We start from the raw sequence: 26574 nt of genomic DNA, 5'->3' as shown, positions 1-26574 counted from the left end.
TGCTCTTGAATGCGTGAGAAGATGTTTCTCTACGTTGACCCTGAACCTCAGGTGCAGAGCAGCTGCACTCTGAAGGAATTTCTTCATGCCCGCCGGAGGGTCACACAATAATTTGTATAATTCACGGCTGAACTTGAGATTGGACTCAGGAGAAGCTTGCAGGCAGGCTGCCTCTGGATGCCTCCGTTTCTACTTATCTGAAGATTCTCATCTGCTCAGCCTCTGGACACATTCTGTCCTCAGCTTTTAGAAATACTATTCAGCAACCTCCTCTTCCCGATCCTATTCAAAAACCAGAAAAAGACCACTTTATTGGTCGCACTAAAGCAAAATTAAACTTTTGCTTTAAATTTAGCTTTAAAAGAAAAGTTTTTTATTTGGCAGATGGAGCTTAACTAATTCAAATTTTTTTGTCCTGTAACCTTAATTTGTGCATAATCTCCACCCTCTGGCTGTGATCTCTGCAGCCGCTCCCACATAAATGTCAAACAGCTCATCACACAGATACAGACAAGACTGCTGGTGCTGCAGGAAAGCCTTCAGCCAGAGGTATTTATGTTTGTGAGATCCGATCCTTGCTGCTTTGACTTACTGCTCCCCTGCAAACCCATAAGAAACACTGGTCTGATCCGGATTTTCTGTACCTGGAATGCAATGGATAATTTTTTTTAGCATGTTTTACTCAAACAGTAAAATGTTGAAAATGTCTCTTTAAAGGAGAAGAAAAGAACATAAAAATAATTAACAGAAGACGCATCTGGATGTTACAGATGCCTGCAGAAGCCCTGTAATGCTAAGCTTACTCAGTCTCTAGACTTTTCAGAGTTATAATTATTTTGTTCTGGATTCATAAACACTGGGGGGGAAAAAACACATGGTACATAACACACCACAGAACTGTATCCACACGTTGAAGCAGTCTTAAGGTGCAGCGTCCTTTAAGATTAATTTATCTGAAGACTGAAGCTGATATGTGTGACCCTGAGTAGGAAAATATGAATAATGAATAACCAATGACCAATGAATAAACCGTGATGGCATTTGAATCTTGCATTGGATTGGTAACCGTAGTGATGAGAAATTAAAACTATTCACCTTTAATGGAAAGAAACATCCAACGTGACCAAACTCACCATGAATGGCCGTCTGCTGTGACGGCTGCTGCTTTGGGTCCTGAGCAGTACGAGTCACAGAAAGATACAGCAAACAAAAACCAAAGGAATGTGAGTACTTATGTGAAAGAAAGAAGGAACACATCGATGTCAGTAACGGCAAAAGGAGCAAAAAGTAGAGAAGCACAACTGGAAGCAGATCATTAAGCTAGGATTGCTGTCTATATAAAAGAGAAGCAAAAAGCAACCTCAAAATAATAGAAGCAAAATCCGTGTCTGTGGCTTTATTCAGGAAGAAAACACAGCCAAGCTTATATATTATCTTTGGGCGAAAGGAGTACTTTCAGTGAGAAAGAAAGAAAAACACTTTGAGAACAGAGTAAATGGCAGCATTAGATCGATCAATGGCTTCATCCTGGAAATTGGAGGTTTAAACAAAGCAATAAGCTTGTTAAACTTTCTATGAGAAATAAACAATAAAACAAAGACTACCAGGAAGATCTTTGTGATTTCATTAAAATATAATTTTATTTTTTTATATAAAAAGTAAAGCAGAGGTGGATCAAAATAAAAAAACATGGAGGCTGCATGGTGAGCTGAAATGTGTTTAGGGATGCACCGATCCACTTTTTGCACCTCCGATACCATACCGATATTTGAAGTTTCCCTTTAAAAAAAAAGAAAATAGGAAACAACCCAAATATAAATGTTTTGACTCATTTATTTAACAACTTTGCACAAAATCTTAAACCAAAAGTTCTCTGACTTGGTCAACATGTAAAACAAGAGTCATTATCAAGTGTCATCTCTGTGATTTTTTTTTGGCCTGTATACTGTTACGTGGAAAAATTTCACTTCTTTCCTTTGCTTCCATCAAAGTTAGCTGCTTCCTGCTGCTTCGTTTATGTATGCCGAGTCCAATAATCTCAGCATGTTCCTTGTTATGAAACTTCTGAAGGTGTTTCATTGAATTGGTGGTGTTATAGTTTGACGATATAACACCACCCCTCGGAACATTTCTCCCACAAATATTGCACGTAGCCATTGGGCTAGTAGGCTGAGAGAGCGTGAAAAACCACACCGCAAACGCTTTTGCTCGCTCCATCATAAACAATATGGCCGTGTTGTGTTGTTGCGCTGCCGCATGATGGCAGAGCATAGCATAGAGTTAGAATGAATAGATCGGCCCCTATATTGAGTCAATTGTCCCGATACTGATCTAGTTTTTTTTTATCTATATCTGGAGCGATGTTGATAAAAATATCGGATCAGTGCATCCCTAAATGTGTTGATGCTGATGATAAAAAAAAAAAACAACAACCTTACAGGCAGGTAGGAGAAAGTGTGAGGAAATGGTAATGGAAGGAACCAGCAGAGAACAATAAGAAAAAGAGAAATTTGATACTCAGGCAGGGGAGGAAAAATAAGAGAGATTTAGAAAAGAAAATTAGAAGATGAAATCAGAAAAGGAGCAGCAGCTGAGGCTAAGTGAATGCAGGGCAGCTGACGGTGGGGACTAATTAACACAGAATATACATGAGCATAAAAATTAAACAGGAAGATCTCTAAATGTACTACACCTTCAGATCCTGGTGGTTTAGAAAACTAAACTCAGACTTCCAGGCCTTATCTCTGCACTGCTATCCATTGTGGTGTGTATATAAGTTTTCTTCCTGCTGTCTTCCTCCAGTTCACGAGGATGCTGATTTTATCCACTTCTAGCGCAAATATTTGCTCAGATCTTTGCCAACAGAATGACTATAATCAAGCTTAAGCCGCCATTGTTTACTCGTGGCCTTGCTCTCTTCATTCTGCCCTGTATACTTTAGTTTGCTGACATCTGTCGATTACAGAACAATGCGCCATTGAGATGGTAGAAAGACCTTTTTGTTTAAATGGTTCCATTTAATTAGATTGGTTTAAGATTTTCCATATGAGCTCTATCTTAAGTCTTGTGTTTATTTTCATTGCTGTATAATGTGAACCATCGGTTTAGGTTTACGCCGCCACATCCTGTAAAGAACAATTTAAATGTTAACATCCTCCTTGTCTTCTACTTGGATGAACAGCCCCCCCCCCCCCCCCCCCCCCCCCCCCATTTATAAAATGTTTTTAATTGCTTCTCATATAGAAGGGGAAATGAGACCCAGACAGTCCTGCGGATGTCAGAGCAGCCATCAAAATGATAGCGTCCTCATCCCTGTCCTGTTTTATGCCTTGACTCTTTTTTTTTTTTTTTTTCAGGGAAACCATTGAGTAATCGTCCCGTGAGGCTACCTGGACAGGTATTACATGCTGCGCTGCAGGAGTGGGAGTTCAACGAGCTTCAGAGCCAGAACCCAGGACAGCCTCTGTATTGCCACGGGGTCTTTGATGCCATTACAGCGGGTGAGGTCCAAATGAAGTGCTGCACAAAAAAACAACAACAAAAAGAAACCGTTTATATCTGTTTTTTAAATACAAAGCGCATTACTTCCTGAGTCATGTTGTGCGTCCAGATGAGAAGCAGACAGTTCTGGTGTTCCGGGGCAGCCGGTTTTGGACGGTATCATCTAAAGGCAGCGTGAGCGGACCGTTCATCCTCCGCCAGCGCTGGCCTGGACTCCCTGAGGCCATAGAGGCTGCTGCTTTTTCCCCTTTGGACTCCAAGTGGTATTTTTTCAAAGGTGCTGCTCCACTGAGCTGCTTAATTGGACTCATACTTTTCTAACCTTCACATATGTGATAGAATTTCAAAAATAGATTCTTGTGGGCCCATTTATGGAATAAAATGCTATTTAAAGAACACTCTGCTGAGGCTTCAGCTGAGGATCTTAATTAGCGTCTCCTTTGTGCTAAAGGCTATTCAAGTGTTTGAAGCTTTAAAATGTTGCTCAATGAGCCAAAGACCTGCCTCATCAGAGTTCTTTCATCTACAATATCACAAATTAGGCTTTCTTTCACAACTGAAGCTCTCTCAATGCACAATTCATAATATTATGTAGTACATTGTTTCTCCACTTAATAGTTTCATTGACTTGTGGAGTTTTTTTATGTGCCTTAAACATTTTATTTAATTTTCTTATAAGAATAAACCGACTCAATTCACTGGGTTCTTGTGTGAAAGACCCGTGTTAAGTATCATATGAAGACCGGGGAAAGAAAATCATACATTGTTTTCCAGAACATTTCTACAGTTAAAAATCTGAAAAGTGCAGCATGCATTTGTATTAAACCTCTTTCAGTAAATAATTATGTTTCCATCACCTTTTTCTAATTCCCATTTTGAAGTATAGTATCAGAAAAGCTTGATGAAAATGGCAAAATTAGAAAGAAAACTCTATCAAATGCTCAAAAAAGTTTTTTTGGCATTGGTGAAAAAAGGGTTGATGCACAAAACTAGAGCTGGAAACACTTTTTTGGGAATCAGCTCTGAAGTAGCGAACTTTTACTCACATGACCAATCAGCTGTTTCCCAGATCTTCTTATGCACGTAAACAAGGCTGGAAGCAACATCGCCATCACTAACTGACACGTTAACCTAAGAACTACTTCCACGATCGCAATACATTAATTAAAACTTTCCTCCATTACTGATCATTGGTCAGTGCTAGATTTCAGCTTTTACTTCCTGTTTCCTACAGCCATGCATGACGATGTAATATGGACAACGACATATGACACATTATAACTTACGGTGCTTGGTTAATTTGCTTAAAACCAAATGGAAACGCTGCAAATTCGCATTTCTTTTTTTCAGAAACTTTAAAAGTTTAAAAGAAACTAACATTTCAGTTGAATGGAAACACTGCTAATGAGACGCAAATGTTTGTTTATTTACTCTAAATAGCTCAGATTCAGTCAGATATAATGAATGATCACTGAATAAGGAAATTAAAATTGTTTCTAATGATACGTTGTGGTCCAATATGAAAAAGAGATGTACCAATTACACATTAAAACCAGAATTATTTATTTTTTGTTGTATTTAGTGCATAAGTTGCACAATAAAAACGTTTTCTTCAAGTTTTTTCAAATTTTGCATCTTTAGGTTAAGTTTACTGGCTTAATCTAACTTTAATATGCTTTAATTTAAACCACTGGATTATAGGTTTCGATTATTGTCCTGTTTAAAGTCAAACCTCCATCCCTGTCTCAAGTCCATGTCTTCCTCTGACAGGTCAACTCTTTTTGTATTTAACTCCAACAATGTTGCCAGCTTTGACCAGCTCCTCTGTTCTTGCTGAAGAAGAGCATTCCCCCAGCATGATGCCTATGCCACCATGTTTTATTATGGGGTCGTGTTCAGATCAATTTACAGTGTTACTGCACCGCTCAAATCTTAACCTGCTTTTAAACTCCCACCTTTCTCTATGACCCGTCTGTTGTCCTCATAGATTTTCATGGTTATATAATATGGAGGACCAAGAGAGTCATTTAAAAAATCTTAACATTTAAATAATTAGAAATCCAATTTGAAAAGCGGTTTCCTTTTGTTGATTTTAAATTGAAATACTAAAGAGAAATTATATTCATCCATCTATTCGTAAATGATGCAAATTCTAATAGTATTTTAAAATACTAATCCGAAATGGCGATTTTAAAAGCCTATATTAATAAACCTGATTATAAATACCCTTTCTAATCACACATTTTAGAAGGTAAATCATTACTTCGTTCTCATTATATTCTTCACCTTGCATTTTCAATCCACCTTACAGTTCTCATTGGTTAGTTCACCAAATGACCAATGATGGAGCTGGTTACATCTGAGGAGCAACTGTGATTGGTTAAACTGGTTTTCAGTGTGCTGAGGGACCAGACGGGTCATGGAAAAGGTAAATGGACGAGGTGAAATAAAAAGAAAATTAAACTTCTAAAAAGATTTGAAAATAGAAGGTGAAAATAAAAATGGAATAAGAAATTATCTTTTTAAATGTGTGATTAGGAAAGGTATTTCTTATCAGATAAATACATGGGTTTTAGATATTTATTTAGAAATAGGGTGAAAATACATTTGCAAATTGAATTATTTAATAAAGATTAATAAATACGATTTACAATTCCTCTTTAATAGTTCGATTTCGTCTCGTCGTCTCCCGCTTTATCCGGAACCGGGTCGCGGGGGCAGCAGACTAAGCAGAGACTCCCAGACTTCCCTCTCCGCAGACACCTCCTCCAGCTCTGTTGGGGGAAGCCCTAGGCGCTCCCAGGCCAGCCGAGAGACATAGTCTCTCCAGCGTGTCCTGGGCCGTCCCCTGGGCCTCCCCCTGGTGGGACATGCCTGGAACACCTCCCGAGGGAGGCGTCCAGGGGGCATCCGAAGAAGATGTCCGAGCCACCTCAACTGACTCCTCTCGATGTGGAGGAGAACCGGCTCTACACTGAGCCTCTTCCGAATGACCGAGCTCCTCACCCTATCTCTAAGGGAGAGCCCAGCCACCCTGCGGAGAAAGCTCATTTCAGCCGCTTGTATCCGGGATCTCGTTCTTTCGGTCATGATCCAAATTTCATGACCATAGGTGAGGGTAGGAACGTAGACCGACCGGTAAATTGAGAGCTTTGCCTTTTCGCTCAGCTCTCCCTTCACCAGGACAGACCGGTGCAGCGTCCGCATTATTGCAGCAGCCGCACCGATCCGTCTATCGATCTCCCGCTCCATTCTTCCCTCACTCGTGAACAGGACCCCAAGATACTTGAACTCCTCCACTTGAGGCAAGGACTCCCCTCCAACCCGAAGGGGACATGCCACTTTTTTCTGGTCGAGAACCATGGCCTCGGATTTGGAGGAGCTGATTCTCATCTCAGCCGCTTCACACTCGGCTGCGAACCGCCCCAGCGCACGCTGTAGGTCTTGGCAGGAGGGAGCCAGCAGAACTACGTCATCCGCAAAAAGCAGGGACGAGATCCGCTGTTCCCCAAACCAGACCCCCTCCGGTCCTTGGCTGCACCTAGAAATCCTGTCCATAAAAGTTATGAACAGGACCGGTGACAGAGGGCAGCCCTGTCGGAGTCCAACATGCACCGGGAACAGGTCCGACTTAATGCCGGCAATGCGAACCAGACTCCTGCTCCGCTTGTACAGAGAACGGATGGCCCCTAATAAAGGGCCCCCGACTCCATACTCCTGGAGCACCCCCCACAGGGCAGCACGAGGGACACGGTCGAATGCCTTCTCCAAGTCCACAAAACACATGTGGACTGGTTGGGCAAACTCCCATGAACCCTCAAGCACCCTGCAGAGGGTGTAGAGCTGGTCCACCGTTCCACGGCCAGGACGAAAACCACACTGCTCCTCCTGCAGCCGAGGTTCGACAATCAGCCGGACTCTCCTCTCCAGCACCCTGGCATAGGCCTTTCCGGGGAGGCTGAGAAGTGTGATTCCCCGATAGTTGGAACACACCCTCCGGTCCCCCTTCTTGTGGAGGGGAACCACCACCCCAGTCTGCCAATCCAGGGGAACTGTCCCCGACCTCCACGCGATGTTGAAGAGACGTGTCAACCATGACAGCCCGACAACATCCAGAGCTCTGAGATACTCAGGACGGATCTCATCCACCCCCGAAGCCTTGCCACCGTGGAGTTTTTTGACTACCTCGGTGACTTCAGCCCGGGTGATGGACGAACCCAGCCCCAAGCACCTCGTCTCTTCTTCCCCCACAGAAGGCATGTCTGTCGGGTTGAGGAGATCCTCTAAGTATTCCTTCCACCGCCCGACAATATCCTCCTTCAAGGTCAGCAGCTCCCCACACCCACTAAAAACAGTGTTAGTGAAGCACTGCTTTCCCCTCCGGAGGCGCCGGACGGTTTGCCAGAATCGCTTTGAGGCCAACCGATAGTCTTTTTCCATGGCCTCTCCGAACTCCTCCCAGGCCCGAGATTTTGCCTCTGCAACCGCCCGGGCCGCGACACGTTTGGCCTCACGGTACCTGCTTGCTGCTTCAGGAGTCCCACAAGCCAGCCAGGCTTGATAGGACTCCTTCTTCAGCTTGACGGCATCCCTTACTATCGGTGTCCACCACCGGGTTCGGGGATTGCCACCACGACAGGCACCGCAAACCTTATGGCCACAGCTACGGGCAGCCGCATCGACAATAGAGGCAGAGAACACAGCCCATTCGGACTCCATGTCTCCAACCTCCCTCGGAACCTGAGAGAAGCTCTCCCGGAGGTGGGAGTTGAACACGTCTCTGACCGAGGGCTCCACCAGACGTTCCCAGCAGACCCTCACTACACGTTTGGGCCTGCCGAGTCTTTCAGGCTTCCTCCTCTTCCAGCGTATCCAACTCACCACCAGGTGGTGGTCGGTGGACAGCTCCGCCCCTCTCTTCACCCGAGTGTCCAAGACATGCGGCCGAAGATCAGAAGATACGACTACAAAGTCGATCATCGACCTTCGGCCTAGGGTGTCCTGGTGCCAAGTGCACCGATGGACATCCTTATGCCTGAACATGGTGTTCATTATGGACAATCCGTGACTTGCACAGAAGTCCAATAATGAGACACCACTCGGGTTCAGAGCTGGGGGCCCGTTCCTCCCGATCACGCCCCTCCAGGTGTCACTATCGTTTCCCACGTGGGCGTTGAAGTCTCCCAGCAGAATGATGGAATCCCCGGGAGGGGCGCTTTCTAACACCCTCCCCAGGGATGCTAAGAAGGCCTGGTACTCCGTACTGCCGTTCGGCCCATAGGCCGAAACAACTGTCAGAGTCCTCCCTTCAATAGTTCGATTTAAAATGTATAAATGCTTATCAAACTGGATCTCTAATTGTAGGATTTAAATGTTAAATTTGAAATTGCTGTTTTTCATGTAATTTAGCAACTGTCCTTATCCTTCATAATATCTACCTTCTCAAGCCAGGTACAATATGTGCATTTTATTCTGGCTAATCGGAGTGTAGGAGGTTGAAAATAATGACATATGTTTTTTAACCTGGTGTATGAAATCTCATCAAAGTATAGAAAGCGTCCATCTCTTGACAGGAGAAAGACGTTACTGTGTAATAAGCATGAGGACAAAAACTCTCTCAGTGACTGTCATGAACTGATTCCTTTGTCTGTTGTCCTGCAGGAAAGCGGATGTGGCGTTACACAGGCACAGGGCTGGACCCAGGGTTCCCCAGGAAGAACAAAGAGCTGGGTCTGCCTCGACGCCCAGACTGTGCTTTCTACTATGCCCCTCTGGGTCATTTGGTGCTCTTCAAAGGTTCCCGCTACTTTGTGCTCAACCTTAAAACTTTGCGCCCAGAGGCCTACTATCCTCGCAGGCTAAAAGATTGGACTGGACTGCCGCAGGGCATCAACGGGGCGCTGACCCGTCCAGACGGGCGGCTTTACCTCTTCAAAGAGCAACGGTTCTGGAGGTTTGACCCCGTGAAGGTGCGGGTCACCAGAGAGGGCCAATGGGCTAAAGATCTAAGCTGGACCGGCTGCAGCAATAGTCCTCAGAGTAATAACATGCTTTGACCAGCAGGGGGAGCCTTAACATTAAAAGTGCAATTTGTTTACATACAGTTTCACATAAAGGGAAGGGTCCTGCACTTTTTCAACTGGATCCTGACTGACACTAGTGTGATACCGATCCAAAACCAGAGGTCCATTTCATGAAGCAGGTTTACAGAAAACTCTAAGTTTTGTAAACCTGAAACTCTGACTTTTCTGGTTCACAAATAGAGAGTTTATTCAACCTGTTTCTGTAAACTTAGTAACATTCTCCCCAGAACCTTATATTTTCTTTGTCTAAATGACCCTTTAAAACAAAATGATGAACAAAATTCTCCACATCTAGAATAAACATTCTGGGTGTCTTGAAATGAACTTCAGATCTCCATATTGCTAATATTACTGGTCAGTATTTTTATTTTAACTATGAAAAATTTGTTTTCAGATATCATAAATACATTTTCAGTCAAGCTGATAAATGTCAGAACGGGCAATTATAATGTGTTAACATTTCTAGATATATAAAACTAAATTCTTACTAGTATAATTTTTTTTCACTTTCTAAAATTCAGTTTCTGCTACACAAATGTAATTTATAAAACATATCATTACAGTTATGTCTAGGAGTGTGATTTTGATCAGAAAGAACCTTATTTTAGTGACCTACAAATGGAACAACAGAGAGGAGTGCTTTTAATAAATGTAAAAACGGCCTGCCATAGACCACTTTCATTTAAACTTACGCATTAACTCGAGCAACAATCTTCTCCTTCTACTTATTGTGCACACATTTAACTCTGAGTGGTTGTGGTTAAAATTGATTGAACTAATTGATAGCAGCTGTTGTAAAACCGAACACTCAGAGTTCCTGACTTTAGGCTAGATCAATTTAGAGTGGTGGATTTGAATCTGAGTTTGTTAAACCTCCTTCATGAAATGGATTCCAGAACAATACACCGTGTTTATACTACTGAAAGCATATTAAACAAAGAGGTAAACATTATCATCTAATCAATACAGCTTTGATGTGATACACCAAAAAAAGTTTAATTAGCATTAAAAAAGAAAAACTTTCCATAGGTTCTCTGTGGGACCTTTGACCTGCCAGTGTGCTTTTTTCCCATATAAAGTGGAAGCCCTAAAGCTTTCTATACTATGGGAACAAATATTAGCTTTCTCTTTATTTCTTCCCTAAATATCACACTGTGTGTAAGATTTGGTGTATTTAATTATTTCATGTCATTAGCCTTTGTGCAATAAGAGAGCATGTGATGAAGCAGTTATTTGTGATTTATTTTATTTGTGGCAGACATAGATGTTTCACAGCTTCATCAACTAAGGTAAGAATATTTAGACACAAGTGCTAAAAGATAAGAACAAACTTGCTGTAAAACATTTAAGTAATCGATGTGCAGATGAACTAAATGTGATGTAACCTGATCACGAAGCATTTGACCCTGATGGGCCACCGTATCACAGAGCTATAAGATGAGGCGGTTAGTGTTTTATATAAATATCTGATAAATTAGGTTGTAACAGTATTGATGCCAAGTAAAATTCCGGACCAACACATGTCTGACTTACAGACATACAATAATTCAGACTGAACAGCTGCAGCTTGTTTCTAGATTCAGGTTCCAGTTGCACAGTACCTACAAATAAAATAAATGAAAATTTTTAAAGAGCTTAGAGCTAAAATAGCTGGATTTCTGATCACAGCTCTGATGTGTATTAATTTGAGACGACTGGATACACTTTTGATTTTTATTTTTTATATGAAAAAATATATTGTAATGCTTGGAGACATTGTAAATGTTTTAAGTTAAAGAAAGTTGCTTAAAATTAAATAAAGTTGCATTGTTAGTCTTCCCACATGAAACTTGAGCTTTTTAGTGTTTAAATAAAGAAAGGAGTGTGTGAATTTTCTTTTCCTGTCAAAACAACTATGGAGTTTTTATATTTTATATTAGTAATTAGCTATGTTAATATTAATAACTTAAAACAGGGTACATTATCCCAGTGATTTAGATCCTAAACTGCTTTTTTTCCTAGAAGACAGCATAATCCACAGGCTGAAACTAAAAAAACATAAAATAGAGCAGCCGTGCTGTTTGTTTTGTCGCTCTGTTATCTGAATTGGACATTTTCTCCAATATTATAGCAGAAAACTTCTATTTTTACCTGGAAAAGATGGTTATTAAAGTTTCAAAATGACTAAAAGTCAAAATCGACTGAATTAGCTTGTAATATAATTCCATAGAATATATTTTCCTTTTAAACAGCCTCTCAAAACAATTAATGCTTCATTTGATGTTTAAATGCTTTGCATCAAGTCCCCTTTCTGTTGCATCCACACTTAAGAGTGTTGATGTTTCCTTAACTTGGTAGCAGTTTGATATCATTATAGATCTGATTATGGAGCTTTTTTATTCATCCAAATATCGGTTCAGTATCTTCGTATCTCTTAACGAAAGGAGATTTTCACAAGGTTTTAAACTTTATTAGAAACATAAGTGGGTCATGTTCACAAGGACACGAGTGCATTTTAGTAAAAAAAAAAAAAAAAAGCTCCCTATTAAGTGTTTTAGACACGTTACAACTTAAGTAACCACTACGAACACATCCTCATGGAAGAAACATGTTTGCTGGCATAACATAGGAACAAAGTTATTTAATTTTACTTTGTCGACAAGCCTGTTAACCAATGCAGAACTTAATACTTTATATGGCTTAATCTGCAGTTTTCAGTCTCTCTAATCTATTGTAATACAGCATTTTAGCTTCTTCTGATTACAGGTATTTTAGAGCAAAAGGAGCAACAGTCATTGAAAGTGAATTTAATTCCAAGCAAATACCCGCTAAATTAAACTTTGAAACACATCTATAAGAGGAGCCTAACCAGGCATTTTCTTTTATTAATTTATAACGTGAAGCGCAGTAAAACCAGAAACGACATTATTGAACTAAATGAATACAATATACATCAAAGGGTTACAAAAGCTTTATCATTTAGATCAAATTAGTGTAATCTGGTACAACACAAAATAAGGTTATCTACACTTACCAATTTTTATTTACATGAATTCTTACCAGGAAGTTGCACCCACTAAGTTTTTCTTCCTAATAGATTTAAAATCCAGCGCAACCATAGTTCTGTTTTAGCCAAATATGGAAGCCACTTCATCATTCAACTCAGGTAAAACAAAGAGTACTAAGCTACAAGAAGTCTTCAGATGATTTGGACTTTAGAGTGATCTGTATATTTAAAAAATCTATTAAAAAAACAGTTGAGCTAAAAAACTATGAATTAAAAACTGAAATCTGCACCTTGGAAAAACATTCATGTTTGCACAACAACCACAAGCCTAAATTATTCTATTTTATGGAGATGTTATGCCTTAATCACAAAGTAGGGTTTAATAATCAAATAAAAGTAAAATTATACCTGTAAATGTAAATATACATTTAACAAATAAAAATGAAAAATCTGAGCTACTACAGACGTCTACAAAAAAATAAAGGCAGGATTTGGTGATAAAACAATTTTCTGAAGCTTTGAACCTCATAGAAATTCATTATCTTCATATGGAGAGATTATGGCACAACAGCAAACGAGGCAGGGGAAGCATTAATAGCAGAAACATCCATGAGGCCCTTGGTAACATCTGGAGGAGCTGCAGAGAGCCCTTCACAAATGGAAAAGGAGGAAGAAAAGAGAAAACCAGGTTTCTGGAAAAGTGTGCTCTGATCAAACTCTATTAGGAGGAAAGCTAACAAAACATCTTCATAGTAAAACATGATGATGGCAGCATTATCCTGAGGGAATGCTTTCCTGTACCACAGGGGTACTCAAGTCCAGTCCTTAAGACCTACCATCCTGTAAGTTTTAGATGCATCTCTTCTCTAACACACCTCAATCGACAGGCTCAATCTCCTCATTTAGCCCAGCAGAGGGATCGTAACGAGCCACTCATTTGATTCAGGTGTGTTAAAAATGGGGTGCATCAAAAAGTTGCAGGATAGTAGATCTTGAGGACCGGACTTGAGCACCCCTGCTCTACCAGGTCAGAGTAATTTATTTAAAAAATTGTCTTAAACAATTGGAATTTGTCTTCCATTTAACAATGATGCCCCACTTTATACAGGTCCATCCCTAACAAAAGGCATCCGAGTCTCTGCCTGTAATGAGCAGAAATGTACTGAATCTGAAGGTGTATGAATGTTTTGGTATGGCACTATTAATAAGTAACATCACTTTGATTTCTGAACTTCTATCAGAGCAATCAGGTCATTTAAAGGCTTCAGACTCCCCAGGCTTCGTTTATCAGGCTGAACCAATTTTTCCTGCATTTACCACCCCAGCTTATATAGAAGGAGTTCAGATAAAGAACTCATCCACTGGCTCCTCGTGGTTTCTGTGTGCTGATAAGAGTGTGGCAGTCGTCCGCTTCTCTGCCAAGTGCTTTTGTGATGGACTTTGTCCATTTTTAGTTGTACTGTTTACTACTTCTGCGTCTTTGAAGCCACCAGAGGGCGTCGGATCGTTCACGCCTCTCTGTGTCAAACCCTCAGTTAATTCTTTAGCCAGTTCTCCGACAGATAAAGGCCTGACTGCTGCAGGCCTCCCAGATCGATGAGTCCTTAGGAGGTCAGTGGAGGAGGAGCGAGTGACGCTTCTGACTGCTGTGTCTGAGTGTGCAGCCCCTGTGTCGACGTTGGTCTCCTCTTCCTCTTCTTCCAGGAGGAGACGGGAGAGAGACTGGGTGACGGAGGGGCGCAGGGGGGAGTCGGGGTGGTTGGAGGTGGACAGCTGAGCAGGGCTGCTGCGTTGGGATGAGTAACAAGAGCTTCCAGGAGGGGTGCTGCAGCAGCTCCCTGATCCCAGGCTTTCTGCTCCACCACATCCTCCAAGAAGCTTCTCAAGAAAAGGCTCGCTGCTTGGTCTGGTTCCTGAAAACAACCACACACACACACATCAAGAATGGTCGCTAAAAAAAGTCACAAAAAAACAAAAAATGTGTACAGTTGTATTCAGCCTATGAGGCTCTTATCTGTGAACGCTTCCAGGATTTGCTGTGAGAAATCTCTAAGCTGTAGGAAATTAACTAAAATGAGTCTGATCCATATTATTTCATACCTTGCCTGTAAGTTTGTCCATTAAGGGAAGATGTGAGGCTGTTTCCATGGCCGCTACTCGGGAGCTGCACTCCTTGAGGGGGCAAACAGGTGAGGGGAAAAGCGCAGGTCAGAGGTCGCTGAGGCTGAGCTGGAGTCTTCACCTGCAGCACAGAAGGAGAGGGGCAGCAATTAAATGCTCCATAACATTTTAGTGTTGAAAAAAATGCATTTAGTCTGATCAAAAAATCCTAATATTCGTCTCTTCTGGACCAATATTGTAAATATCCCCTATGCTACACATGATTTATCTTGTTAAAAGATTGTTCAAAGATTTTCCAACAAGCAAGCTTAAAGGGATAGTTCGGGATTATTGACATGAATCTGTATGGCATCCCCATCACCAGTGTCATGCAATCACACCGGCAGGTTTGCTAGACCCAGCGAAATAAAACGTTTCTCTTCCCAAAACATTATGTGTTCAAAAGAGCGATATTTTTGCATCCCAAAAACATTGTAGTGGAAAAAGTCACACGTCGTTATCACTTGGTCCTATTTTCTCTCTGTTCGTATCAGTGCGCGCGACACCATGACCTGACAGCTAGGGCCTACTAACCTGACAACAGCCAGATGCATGTCTGGCTGTTGTCTGGCTAACCCTAGCTAGGAGCTAGGCGGAGCGAGACATGCATCTGGCTGTTGTTGAGCTCGCTGTCAGAATGACGACGCGCACTGATACGAACAGAGAGAAAATAGGACCAAGTGATAACGACGTGTGACTTTTTCCACTACAATGTTTTTGGGATGCAAAAATATCACTCTTTTGAACACATAATGTTTTGGGAAGAGAAACGTTTTATTTCGCTGGGTCTAGCAAACCTGCCGGACTACTTTCGGCTTGACCAAAGCTGGACGAGAACTCTGCTCACAGGATGCTGCCAGGGGTAAGTCAGTGTGATTGCATGACACTGGTGATGGGGATGCCATACAGATTCATGTCAAAAATCCCGAACTATCCCTTTAAAAAAAAAATAAGGTGCAAAGAGTAAAATTAATTTTCTTTATTTCTCAACTTTAAAACCCCAAAAGTAAAATAAACAAGCTTAATTGACAAAATCTTAAATTCACACATAAAAGTGGGTTGAAGTTGGCTTCTGATTTAGAACTAAAGTAAATGGCTATTTCACAGATTTCTGGTCATCGTTACAGAAAAAAAGCAACTTTTTTCACATTTTTAAGAGTTAGGCTTCGATCTTTGCGAACGTTTTGGGTTTATTAAAATTTTCAATCCAATTCAGTTTGTTTATAAAGCGCAAATTCACAAAACATGTCATCTAAGGACACTTTATAGACAATACAGTCAGATAGGTCAAATGTTTCGGTGAAGGAAAACCAGTTTATAGCATTCAGTCATTGACTAGCAGGAGCCCAAAATCCAAATAAAAAAATCTAGAATTGGGGTTTTAGACCATAAAAAGTCAAACTTTAAAACATGACATCCTTAACTCACTTGGAAGAGAACCTTGTTACCATCTAGGTCTTCTGTCTGCCAGCGTGTGGAGCTGATGGGGGTGCAGGGGTTGGGCAACAGGGGGACCAGCTGTCCCATTTCTTCAACACTGAACTGCAGCACAGCGGAAGTGCATGCTTCCACTCCAACCCCTGGAGAAAGCTGCTTTAAGGCCAGCTGAAGGCACAGCCCAGGCTCTATGCAGTGAGGACAAAAGGGAGCAGTAGGCACACATGTGACGATGCAGCACACAACACTTTTTCAGTCAGGAGCTTAGTAGGAAAGATAAAAGTACATAAATCCAACCTGTATGGAGGGTGAACCAGCAGAAGCCCGCCTTTTGCTCCTCAGCTTGCAGCTGCAGGACAGTCTCATAACACCTCACAGCATCCTCATAGTTGTCGTAGCTGCTGTACAGCGTTATACGCAGGATTTCCCCTCCACAGTGCACAGGTCGCACCCCCCACACAGGCATGCCTAGGCCCAGACTGTAGAAGTCTCTGCTCGGCAGGAGGTAGGGCCGCAGCAGGGCGTTGGAAGGGGAACTACTTGAAGAAATGTGGATCCCTCCGGCTCGGCTGCCACAGCTCTCAGTGTGATGGTACTGCCAGGGGGGCCGCTGGAAGAAGTCCAGCACTTTGAGGATTCGCTCCTCTCCGTAGGCCTCATGGAGGAAAAAGGTGATGGCCAGAGAGGGGTAACCTAAAGATTTAAAGCAAAGGTTTGATTTTACTCAATTTAAGGGAAATCATGCTATCATGCTAAATGGGCCATGATTAAACAGAAATAAAAGCTGATTTCTATTCAGACAGGACTATAAAAAAAACTTCACCAGCCACCGGACAGATGCGGGAGGGAACTCTGAAAGGGGAGGCCCTCTCTGATACGTGGAAGATACGGAGGCTTGGGCAAAGCCAGCGCAGCAGGCGGTCCAATGTCTGCTGCAGGAGTAAGGAATCTCCAGGGTTGGCGAGCAGATGTAGGTGGATCGGCAATAATGGCTGCCGCTGCTGCCGGGCCAGTCTACCTATGAACTCACCTCGGGTCAAAAAACAAACACAAAAAGTAAATCTTAAGCACACCTTATCATTTTTTTTATGCAGGAAGAACTGTGTAGATTCAGCATATTGTTGTCTAGTATTATTTTTGACTAGAATAAACCTCCTAAAAGTTAGGAAAACTATAAATATACAAAGAAACACTCATGCATAGCTTTATAAGTAATAACTATATAAATAAAATAAAACTCACTGGCAGATGATGACATTTGGCTGATGACAGACCTGAAGTATAAATGGAAACAAGAAAACATATTTTAATTTTGTAGGTTTAAATAAAATACACAAAATTAAACAAATACATGGACTGATAGATGGATAATATTGCAAATAAAAAAAATATACAAACCTGAAACTGAAAACATTTATGCTACCCTAAGCGTTATTGCCTGCTTAGTTTTCAAAGATGGCTCAGAAAAGGCTCAGAGTCTTTGGTTTTGTAGAAAGAACTACAATAAGACAGCAATAGAAGCTCAGTATCAAACACAAGCCATTTAAAGCAAAACACTATCAAGAAAAAACATTTAAACAAACTAAGAAGTTAATAGGATATTAAAATTAAAACTGTAAAATTAAGGTGAACTTATATTGACTCAAGATCAGGAAAAAATAAAATATAGGTATATATATCGATGGATAATAGTATAAAAAATAACCTCATAAATAGCAACTTCAGTTTCAAAAAAAAAAAAAAACATAGCCAGTAATAAAACCATTAATTCTAGTACTACTATCTGATATTATGTTTCCCACCCCATGCATGAAGCTGTTGTAGACTGCTACCCCCTAAATGCACCAGGGCAGGGAGCCTTATCAGAGATCCTTCCTCCCAGCAGCTGTAAGATTCTATAACCACCACTGTTCCCAACATCCTCAATAAGTTGTTACATTCATGTTGATTTTGCACAGTCTCTACCATAGTCACTTAAATAACATGCTGCTGTCATTTTGCACATCTCTGGTGTTGCTGCTATTTTCAAATATCCATTACTGTAAAAATTTGCATAGCTGCATATTCTTTATTTATTCTCCAGGTGCAGTTTTTATATTGTTAAAACTAGTGTTGCGCCGATGTCATTTTTTTGCTCCGATACCTGGCTGTGCAGTATTGACTGATACCATACAATACCGATACCATCTGTTTGAAATTGATGTGTGTGTGTATATTAGCCTGATAAACCAGACTAAATGTGAGATCAAATGTGTAATCTAGTTTGGCCCCGATGAATCAGACATTGGAAGACTGTTGATGAGAACTCGTTTTTCAAACCATGTCTGTGCCTATTGGCCAACGCTCTGACCAATGAGTGCAACTGACTGTGACGTAGTAAGCACGACATAAAGCTGGTGGGGGAGTGGAAACAAACAGCCTGTCGGTAAAACAGCGACGTCCTTCTCAAAAATGAATGAGAGCCTCTTCCTGCTCACGATAACCCAAAGTCTAATTCTTCCAAAACTGATTCCAAAGCTGAGTCAAAGTAAAACTGTTCAATAGTTGTTGCCATCTTCCTTGTTGTGCTTTCTCCAGCGTCACGCAGCTTTGTCGTTATGCACTCAAAACCCCGCCCGCTTTGCATCCCAAAAATTTTTAAACACATCTCTGCGTTGTGATTGGCCAGCCAGTTCTAGGGCCTGGGGCGTTGATCGAGGCTAGACCAAACTCGATTTTGGCCGCTGGCGGGAGGGGCCAGTTTACTAGGCTATGTGTATATATGAAGAACTGCGTACTACTTGGATGTAAAATAATTGCCATCATGGCTTTGTCAAGCTGCTGCCTACCTTTGTGAAGCAGGAAAAAGACTAATACAAACTAATCCAGTAGAACATTTGAATGCCTACCTGCAATAGGTGACAATAGTTGAATAAACTTTTGGCTCTCAAAATGGTATTGGTGCAACACTATATATAAATCATATATATATATAAATCATATATATATATAAATCATATATATATATATATATATATATAAATCATATATATATATAAATCATATATATATATATATATATATATATATATATATATATATATATATATATATATATATATATATATATATATATATAAATCATATATATATATATATATATATATATATATATATATATATATAAATCATATATATATATATATATATATATATATATATATATATATATATATATATATATATATATATATATATATATATATATATGATTTATATATATATATATATATATATATATATATATATATATATATATATATATATATATATATATATATATATATATAAATCATATATAAATCATATATATATATATATATATATAAATCATATATAAATCATATATATATATAAATCATATATAAATCATATATATATATATATATATAAATCATATATAAATCATATATATATATAAATCATATATAAATCATATATATATATATATATATATATATATATATATATATATATATATATATATATAAATCATATATATATATATATAAATCATATATATATATATATATAAATCATATATATATATAAATCATATATATATATATATATAAATCATATATATATATAAATCATATATATATATAAATCATATATATATATATATATATATAAATCATATATATATATATATATATATATAAATCATATATATATATATATATATATATAAATCATATATATATATATATAAATCATATATATATATATATAAATCATATATATATATATAAATCATATATATATATATAAATCATATATATATATATATATAAATCATATATATATATATATATAAATCATATATATATATATATATAAATCATATATATATATATATATAAATCATATATATATATATATAAATCATATATATATATATATAAATCATATATATATATATATAAATCATATATATATATATATAAATCATATATATATATATATAAATCATATATATATATATATAAATCATATATATATATATATAAATCATATATATATATATATATAAATCATATATATATATATAAATCATATATATATATATATAAATCATATATATATATATATAAATCATATATATATATATATATATAAATCATATATATATATATATAAATCATATATATATATATATAAATCATATATATATATATATAAATCATATATATATATATATAAATCATATATATATATAAATCATATATATATATAAATCATATATATATATAAATCATATATATATATAAATCATATATATATATAAATCATATATATATAAATCATATATATATATATAAATCATATATATATATATATAAATCATATATATATATATAAATCATATATATATATATAAATATATAAATCATATATATAAAAATCAGTATGAAAAATAAGTTTTACTTCATACCCCTTTTCAGACAATTTACAATAATCAGTGTCTTTTCTCTGGCTGTATATACAGGTTTAGGGTGAATTTAGTTAGTTTGGAAATTGGTGTTTGGTTTGGTTGCTGTTAACTAGTCTTTTTTTATGTATTTGGTTGTCTGAAATTGTCTAAAATACATTTCTATTCACTCATTTATTCAAAGTCCAGCACAACTTAAAAATCAACTCACAACTTTTGGCTCTTAAAATGGTATCGGTAAATATATACACACACACACACACACACACACACACACACACACACACACACACACACACACACACACACACACACACACATACACACATACACACATACATACATACATACATATATATATATACATATACATATACATATACATATATATATATATACACACATATATATACAGTAATATAAACATATGAAGTACTTATTTACAGTTCTAACATTTTTTTTTGCTGCTGTAAACACCAGAATTTCTCCATTGTTGGACAATAACTCCTATTCTATGCTAATAGCATGTGTAATGAAATAGTATCGAAGCCAAACATGAAGATTTGTCGCCATCTTGTGACATCACTTTGGAAACCTGCCCGCTGCTGCGGTCACCATGACAACATTTTATCTGTTGTTAGCTCGGTAGAGCTGGGTGGGAAAAAAGTGAAATTAAAAGACAAAACAACACTAAAAGTACTAAAACAAGTTTTAACAAAGAATACTTAGCTACATCCTTTAGATTTCATACCAGTTAAGCGTATTTTTCGGCCTGAATTAATCGCTTGTCCGTTAAAAACAGCGAAGTTGTTCGGCTACACGTTTAGCCTGGAGCTAAATGAGATACTCACTCCGCTGTGTCAGCTCCGGAGTCCACGTTCTCATCCCCGGCTCGCCGCCACATCTTCAGCTCAGCTCTCCTACATTTCAGCTCCTTTCTTGTGGTTTAGATTATTCTTTTCCCAATAAACCGACTCAGGAGTGTTAAACATCCTGATTTGTTTCCGCAGCCTTCCAAAGCTGGGGGGAAAAACGACAGAGACTGGGATCTTACTGGGACACTGACGTCACTAGGCAACCACAACACGGTTAAAATGTTAAAACGAAGTGATTTACTTACCGTAAAACTCTACAACGCGGGAGAGTTGAGGTGAAATACGGGCTGCGGTTTGTTTATGGAGTAAATTCTGGGTGAAAGGGAGAACAAGGAGAGGCGAGAAAAAATCCGTCCATAATAATGATAAGAGAGAGCAGATGGCATGAGGGACAAAGGAGACAGCAGACGGTCAGGGCAGATTTAAATGAGTCAGGGACGAACTGACAGGAGGCTCTTAACGCTGGAAATATAAGACTTTGTTAAGAGCATTAAACCTGTAAAAATAAAGTGACATGCATATTGACAGATACAATAAAGGCGATTTAATCTGCAATTTTAGATAGTGGTCACAAATCCTGCAATATAATCTGAAATCTGCACTTTTTTTATCTATAAAAATTTTTTCACTTATTTTAGTCTTTGTTAGACAAGGTGTTACATTTCTATAATAATTATGCGAGAAAATAAAAGTATCTTACTGCATGCAGAGGCGTAGCTAGAATGTTTTTATAAGGGTGGCCAGGCAATAACCAATGTATTATATTACATTTACAATTATATATATTGTATGAAATTTTGTTATATCAAACTGGTTCTATAGTCACTCTATTACAGATGGAGTTATGTAACAAAAGTAATTTCTCCCTGAGATTATTAAAGTATTTGTGATTCTGATTCCCGGTTGATGGGACAGGTGTTGTGAAACGGTGCCCAGATTGAAAGAGCTCCTGTGTGTTGCTGAATGTGTGCATTGATGACTGAAAGACATCTTCTGCCTCCATTTATCCGTTTACTACAGTGTTTTGAATTCATGTTAATGTGTATTTAAAGACATTTCAATTAGTGGAAAAATATTGCAGAGGGGAATATAAAAAAAAACAGCCTAATCAACCAAAAGTTTTGCAACCCCCATGCAGTACCTCTGTGGACCCCCTGTTGAAGACCTCCGCATTAAGGGATTAAGTTGTTGAGAAGTTAGAAGTTGATTACAATCCTTTTGTATGTGTTATAATAAGGTATCCCAGCCTTCACTTACAGGGACTTTTTAATCCATCATCTGAGGATAGATGGGAAATTTGTGCAACTGACAGTCCCGTTTTCAGCTTCTGGGTCAACATTGAAAGTTTGGAAAGTAAAGTTTAAGTCTTTAGTACAAAGGTACCCTTTCATGGTATAGAAAAAAAAAAAAAAGTTTAGCCATAAGATTTAAAAGAGCAAAAAAAAGAAGCTTGACATGTTCTAAATATTCTGGTCTTGCTGGCTCCCAATGTTTGTTTTACAATTCTTGTTTTCAATCAGAAGGGAAAACTGTATATCCCGATATCTTAAATTATGGCTTAAGTCTGAAAATTATACAGACCTGAAAGAGTTCACTGCCACATTCATACACACTGGGAAAAAAAAAAAAGTAAAGCGATGTAAAATGGCTTCAGCTGCACTAAACATTTTAACTATTCCCCATTTTAATTCAGCGTTGGATTGAAAGCTGTTTTTCTGAACGTACAAGTTCATGTTTACAAAAAACTTGTGGTATGGTTCAGATTTTAATGAGGAAAAACAACTATATGGTGACTAAAAGACAAAGCACTTATGTTTAAATATGATATTTTTACTACTATTAAACTGACTAGAACAAATTCACTCATTTTTTCAAGGAGCAAAAAAATGGAATTGCTAATTTATGAAGCTACAAGCAAAACTCAAAACACCTGTCATATTTGGCCTTTTAGTTCTGATAAACTTTGTCTTATATCTTCTGAGATGTCAAAAGCTCAAGATATAGGGCAACTGTGGGTTTCTTTAAATGTTTAAACACCATGTTTACTGTCATGTTTTAAACACAGACTTTAAGCTGTTTGTGAAAATAGGATCCCATAATTGCTTGTGGTTTAAACATCACAAGCTGAATCCCATACAGCTTAAATTGTTTGAATACATCTCCAAATCTTATTTACAATATTTACCCACTCCAGCTGAGAACATGTAGCATTAGATTCCCTGCAGTTTTCCTGAAATTCAGAAAACAGAAATTTTATTTTTTATTTTTTGTAATCCTACATTTATTATGATGAAAACAAGGCCCTGTACAATCCACCTTCGCAGAGTACAATTATTATTTTACAATTTGTACACATTTTGTACGCATGGTGCGTGACTGGTTCCACCTGTTCAAAATGCATCTGAGAAGAAAAAATAAAATATTGGAAACCTTCACCAGCACTAGCCTTCCATTAGAGATCGTTTGGCTGATCATAAAAAGAAAGAAATAAAAAAATGTGCCATGAGTATCCAGGCGTTTGTTGACTTTTAGGCGTTTCATTCCGTCTGATGGCGCCATGACGATAATATGCTGTTCATCTCTACTCACCAGTGCAGGCTTGGCCACATTACTGAAAATGGCATTGAGCTGTGATGGAAGCGTCAAATAAACCCCAAAATAGTCAAGAGTCAATGAAACATCTGCTTTCATAGTGAGTGTATTTGACTGCTGCTGTAGAGCAGGATTGTACCTGTTAACACAGTTCATTTTTTCTTCTTTAAAACTAAAAGTCCTCTGTGAGGAAAAGGCCAAGAATGTCAGCCGTTATTGTGCCACAAAACACAAACATAACACATTGACATCAACATTTAAAACAGGGAAGTGACTTCAAATGGTTTTCTCCGTCTCCAGGTAGCCCAGTGTTTGCGATTCTTGACTGTAACTAATTGGCAAACAGGCAGGTCTCTCCAAAGGCCACAAGAAACAGGATATTTCTTTTTTGTTTAATACAAAACTATACCCCTCCCCCACTTCATTTTCTTTAAGCAGAAGAAATCCAATATTGCTAGAAAACTTTGCCGTCTTCTGCTTGATTGCTCTCTTTTTTTTCACGTTTATGGAAGAAACGTTAAGCTTCCCAGTGTGTCCCAGAATCAATGATGAAAGGACTTCCAAAGTTCATCCCAACACTAAGCAGTCCACAAAGACAAGGCCTTCCGTTTCAGCTGGATGCTAGCTTTCAGTGGATTTACTGGCTATGCTACATAGGTGTACACTTTGCGGTCCTCCGGTGTTCTTGCTAAATATTCCCTCTCAATGAGTCCTTCAATGCGTTTCTTGATGACTACTGGACTAGGAAGGAATCGTGCTCGCAACTGCTGTGTGACCTGTGGAGACAGAAAGCAGAAATTAGAACCAAAAGCTACATTTTCTATATCATCGCTGTGAAACAAAAGAAGGCAACTTTTGCTACTTATACAATCTGTTTGAATGCTCCAAGATTTGTTAGCTGATCTGCAAAAAGATTTGAATATTTATCTAAACAAAAATTCAATGATTGCGCACTTATATTACCTAACTTGAATTACTATGTAGAAATATGGGGCAACATCAATAAAATCTTGCTGTAACTGTTTTGCACATTACAAAAAAGGGCCATCAGAATGGTTCATAAGGCAGGATTCCACGATCATTCCGCCTCATCAAACTCCCAGATATGGTAGAATTTCAAACAGCTCAGTTTATGTATAAAGCTAGAAATAAACAACTACCACAAAATATTCAGAAGCTGTTTTCTTATAGAGTGGGGGGCTATGACTACAGGGAAAACCTTAACGGTTCGAACCACCATGAAGAGAATGTGCATTTTGATGAGTGGGGTGAAGGTCTGGAATAAACTCCAAAAGAGCTGAAGGAATGTCTAAGCATGAGTCTGTTTGAAAAAAAGAAGCTCAAACTGATGTTTTTCAACATGTACTGTGATGAGGAGGGGAGGTGAATGGCGCTGTGGGGTGCTAGTGGAGGGACTGTGGTGTTGGGCTGTGGCAATGATGATTGGGGGTTGGCAGGACTCTTGAGTGACAAAGTAAAGGGTGTGAATTACAGATTTCTTTTTATTAGAGGGAGAGGGGGAATGAATAATAAAGTTTTACTTCTTCATACTCCTTTTCAGACAGTTTACATGAATCAATATCAGTTCTTTGCCTGTATATACCTACAGGTTTATTTGGTGGAGACTTTTGTTTCTATTTATGTTAAAGAGAATTTAGTTAGTTTGGAAATTGGTGTTGGTTTGGTTGATGTTAACTAGTCTTTTTTTGTGTATTTGGTTGATTCATTTAGTGTTGTTTATCAAGTTTTCAAATTGTCTGAACATTTTTCTGTACTAAACCATAGTTGAGATCAAGCCAAAAATATTGAATTTATCCTAAATATGATGGATTAAAAACTTAATGTTATGTTCATAAATTTTTTTTTTTTCCAAATACCTTCTAAAGAAATAATAATTGTTTAATAAATCCCCATTACATTTATATTATTCAAGAGCGTCATCTTTCTTCAGCTCTTTAAAAACCATTAAAACACAGAAGGCCTGTCCTATTTGGTTTTATGACATGTCCTGTTAATTATGAAAATAAGCACCGCACACCTTTATTTAGATTATCTTTCATAGGTTTTACCTTTGCTTATGAAATAAAGTGCATGCTGCACTGCCTTTTTTATTTTTCTAAGGCTAGTCTTAAAAAAAGCCACAAGAACTTTGTGTTTTCTAAGACTACTAGTGACGTTAAAAAAAAGTCATCCATAATGACAAAAACCTATCAAACACAAATATTTTAACAATTAATGAAAATCTCTAGGTTAGATATAGTCTGTAAACTGAAGCTAAAATCTCTCTCCACTCTGCAGACTGTGTAGAAACCCAGTGTGACATCATGACGCTCTTTCACATTTAAAAGCAGCGATTTCCCTCCAGAGATTCAGCAGATATTAGACTCTCTACATAAAAAAATTACCCTAAAGAAGCTTAACTAAGGACAAAAAACAGTGCAAGCATCTATTAACTTACATTTGGAC

At 38.1% G+C, this 26574-nt stretch overlaps 3 protein-coding genes across 6 annotated transcripts in view; 1 reads left to right on the top strand and 2 right to left on the bottom strand.

The window, feature by feature from the left end:
- Positions 1 to 9718, top strand: part of mmp28 (matrix metallopeptidase 28) — a 31635-nt gene extending 21917 nt beyond the window's left edge. For all 3 annotated transcript variants that reach the window (XM_038267868.1, XM_038267869.1, XM_038267870.1), the window contains 3 exons: positions 3357 to 3500; positions 3611 to 3778; positions 9163 to 9718. In XM_038267868.1, the coding sequence (XP_038123796.1) occupies positions 3357 to 3500; positions 3611 to 3778; positions 9163 to 9557 (707 nt within the window). In that variant the 3' untranslated portion in view covers positions 9558 to 9718. The remainder of the gene's footprint in view (positions 1 to 3356; positions 3501 to 3610; positions 3779 to 9162) is intronic.
- Positions 9719 to 12417: 2699 nt separating this feature from the next.
- On the bottom strand, positions 12418 to 21923 carry LOC119771814 (protein FAM124B). 2 transcript variants are annotated; one of them, XM_038267981.1, is made up of 8 exons: positions 21762 to 21923; positions 21493 to 21661; positions 17410 to 17441; positions 16991 to 17197; positions 16465 to 16860; positions 16159 to 16355; positions 14671 to 14812; positions 12418 to 14483 (listed from the first exon to the last, which is right to left on the bottom strand). In XM_038267981.1, the coding sequence occupies exons 2-8, from the start codon at positions 21543 to 21545 to the stop codon at positions 13912 to 13914; spliced, it is 1599 nt and encodes a 532-aa protein (XP_038123909.1). In that variant the 5' UTR covers positions 21546 to 21661; positions 21762 to 21923; the 3' UTR covers positions 12418 to 13911. The 2 variants fall into 2 exon arrangements, with proteins under 2 accessions (XP_038123909.1, XP_038123910.1); XM_038267982.1 differs by lacking the exon at positions 21762 to 21923 and having other exon boundaries at positions 16991 to 17204.
- Positions 21924 to 23779: 1856 nt separating this feature from the next.
- cul3b (cullin 3b) overlaps positions 23780 to 26574 on the bottom strand; it is a 28786-nt gene continuing 25991 nt past the window's right edge. The window contains exon 16 of the mRNA XM_038267965.1: positions 23780 to 24884. Coding sequence (XP_038123893.1) covers positions 24753 to 24884 — 132 coding nt within the window. The 3' untranslated portion in view covers positions 23780 to 24752. The remainder of the gene's footprint in view (positions 24885 to 26574) is intronic.

This window comes from Cyprinodon tularosa, unplaced genomic scaffold (assembly GCF_016077235.1).
Source record: "Cyprinodon tularosa strain WSP-4 unplaced genomic scaffold, ASM1607723v1 ctg69, whole genome shotgun sequence".
Lineage (NCBI taxonomy): Eukaryota > Metazoa > Chordata > Actinopteri > Cyprinodontiformes > Cyprinodontidae > Cyprinodon > Cyprinodon tularosa.
Note: the sequence above shows the minus strand (reverse complement) of the source record. Positions and strands in the feature narration are given on the sequence as shown.

Bases quoted from the DNA above. Each gene is read 5' to 3' on its own strand.
- LOC119771814 (XM_038267981.1), bottom strand. From the start codon at position 21,545: ATGTGGCGGCGAGCCGGGGATGAGAACGTGGACTCCGGAGCTGACACA. The intron at 17,442-21,492 runs GTGAGTATCTCA...TTTATACTTCAG, and splicing joins TCCGGAGCTGACACAGCGGA to GTCTGTCATCAGCCAAATGT. The intron at 16,356-16,464 runs GTTGGATTTATG...CTCACTGCATAG, and splicing joins CTGGTTCACCCTCCATACAG to AGCCTGGGCTGTGCCTTCAG.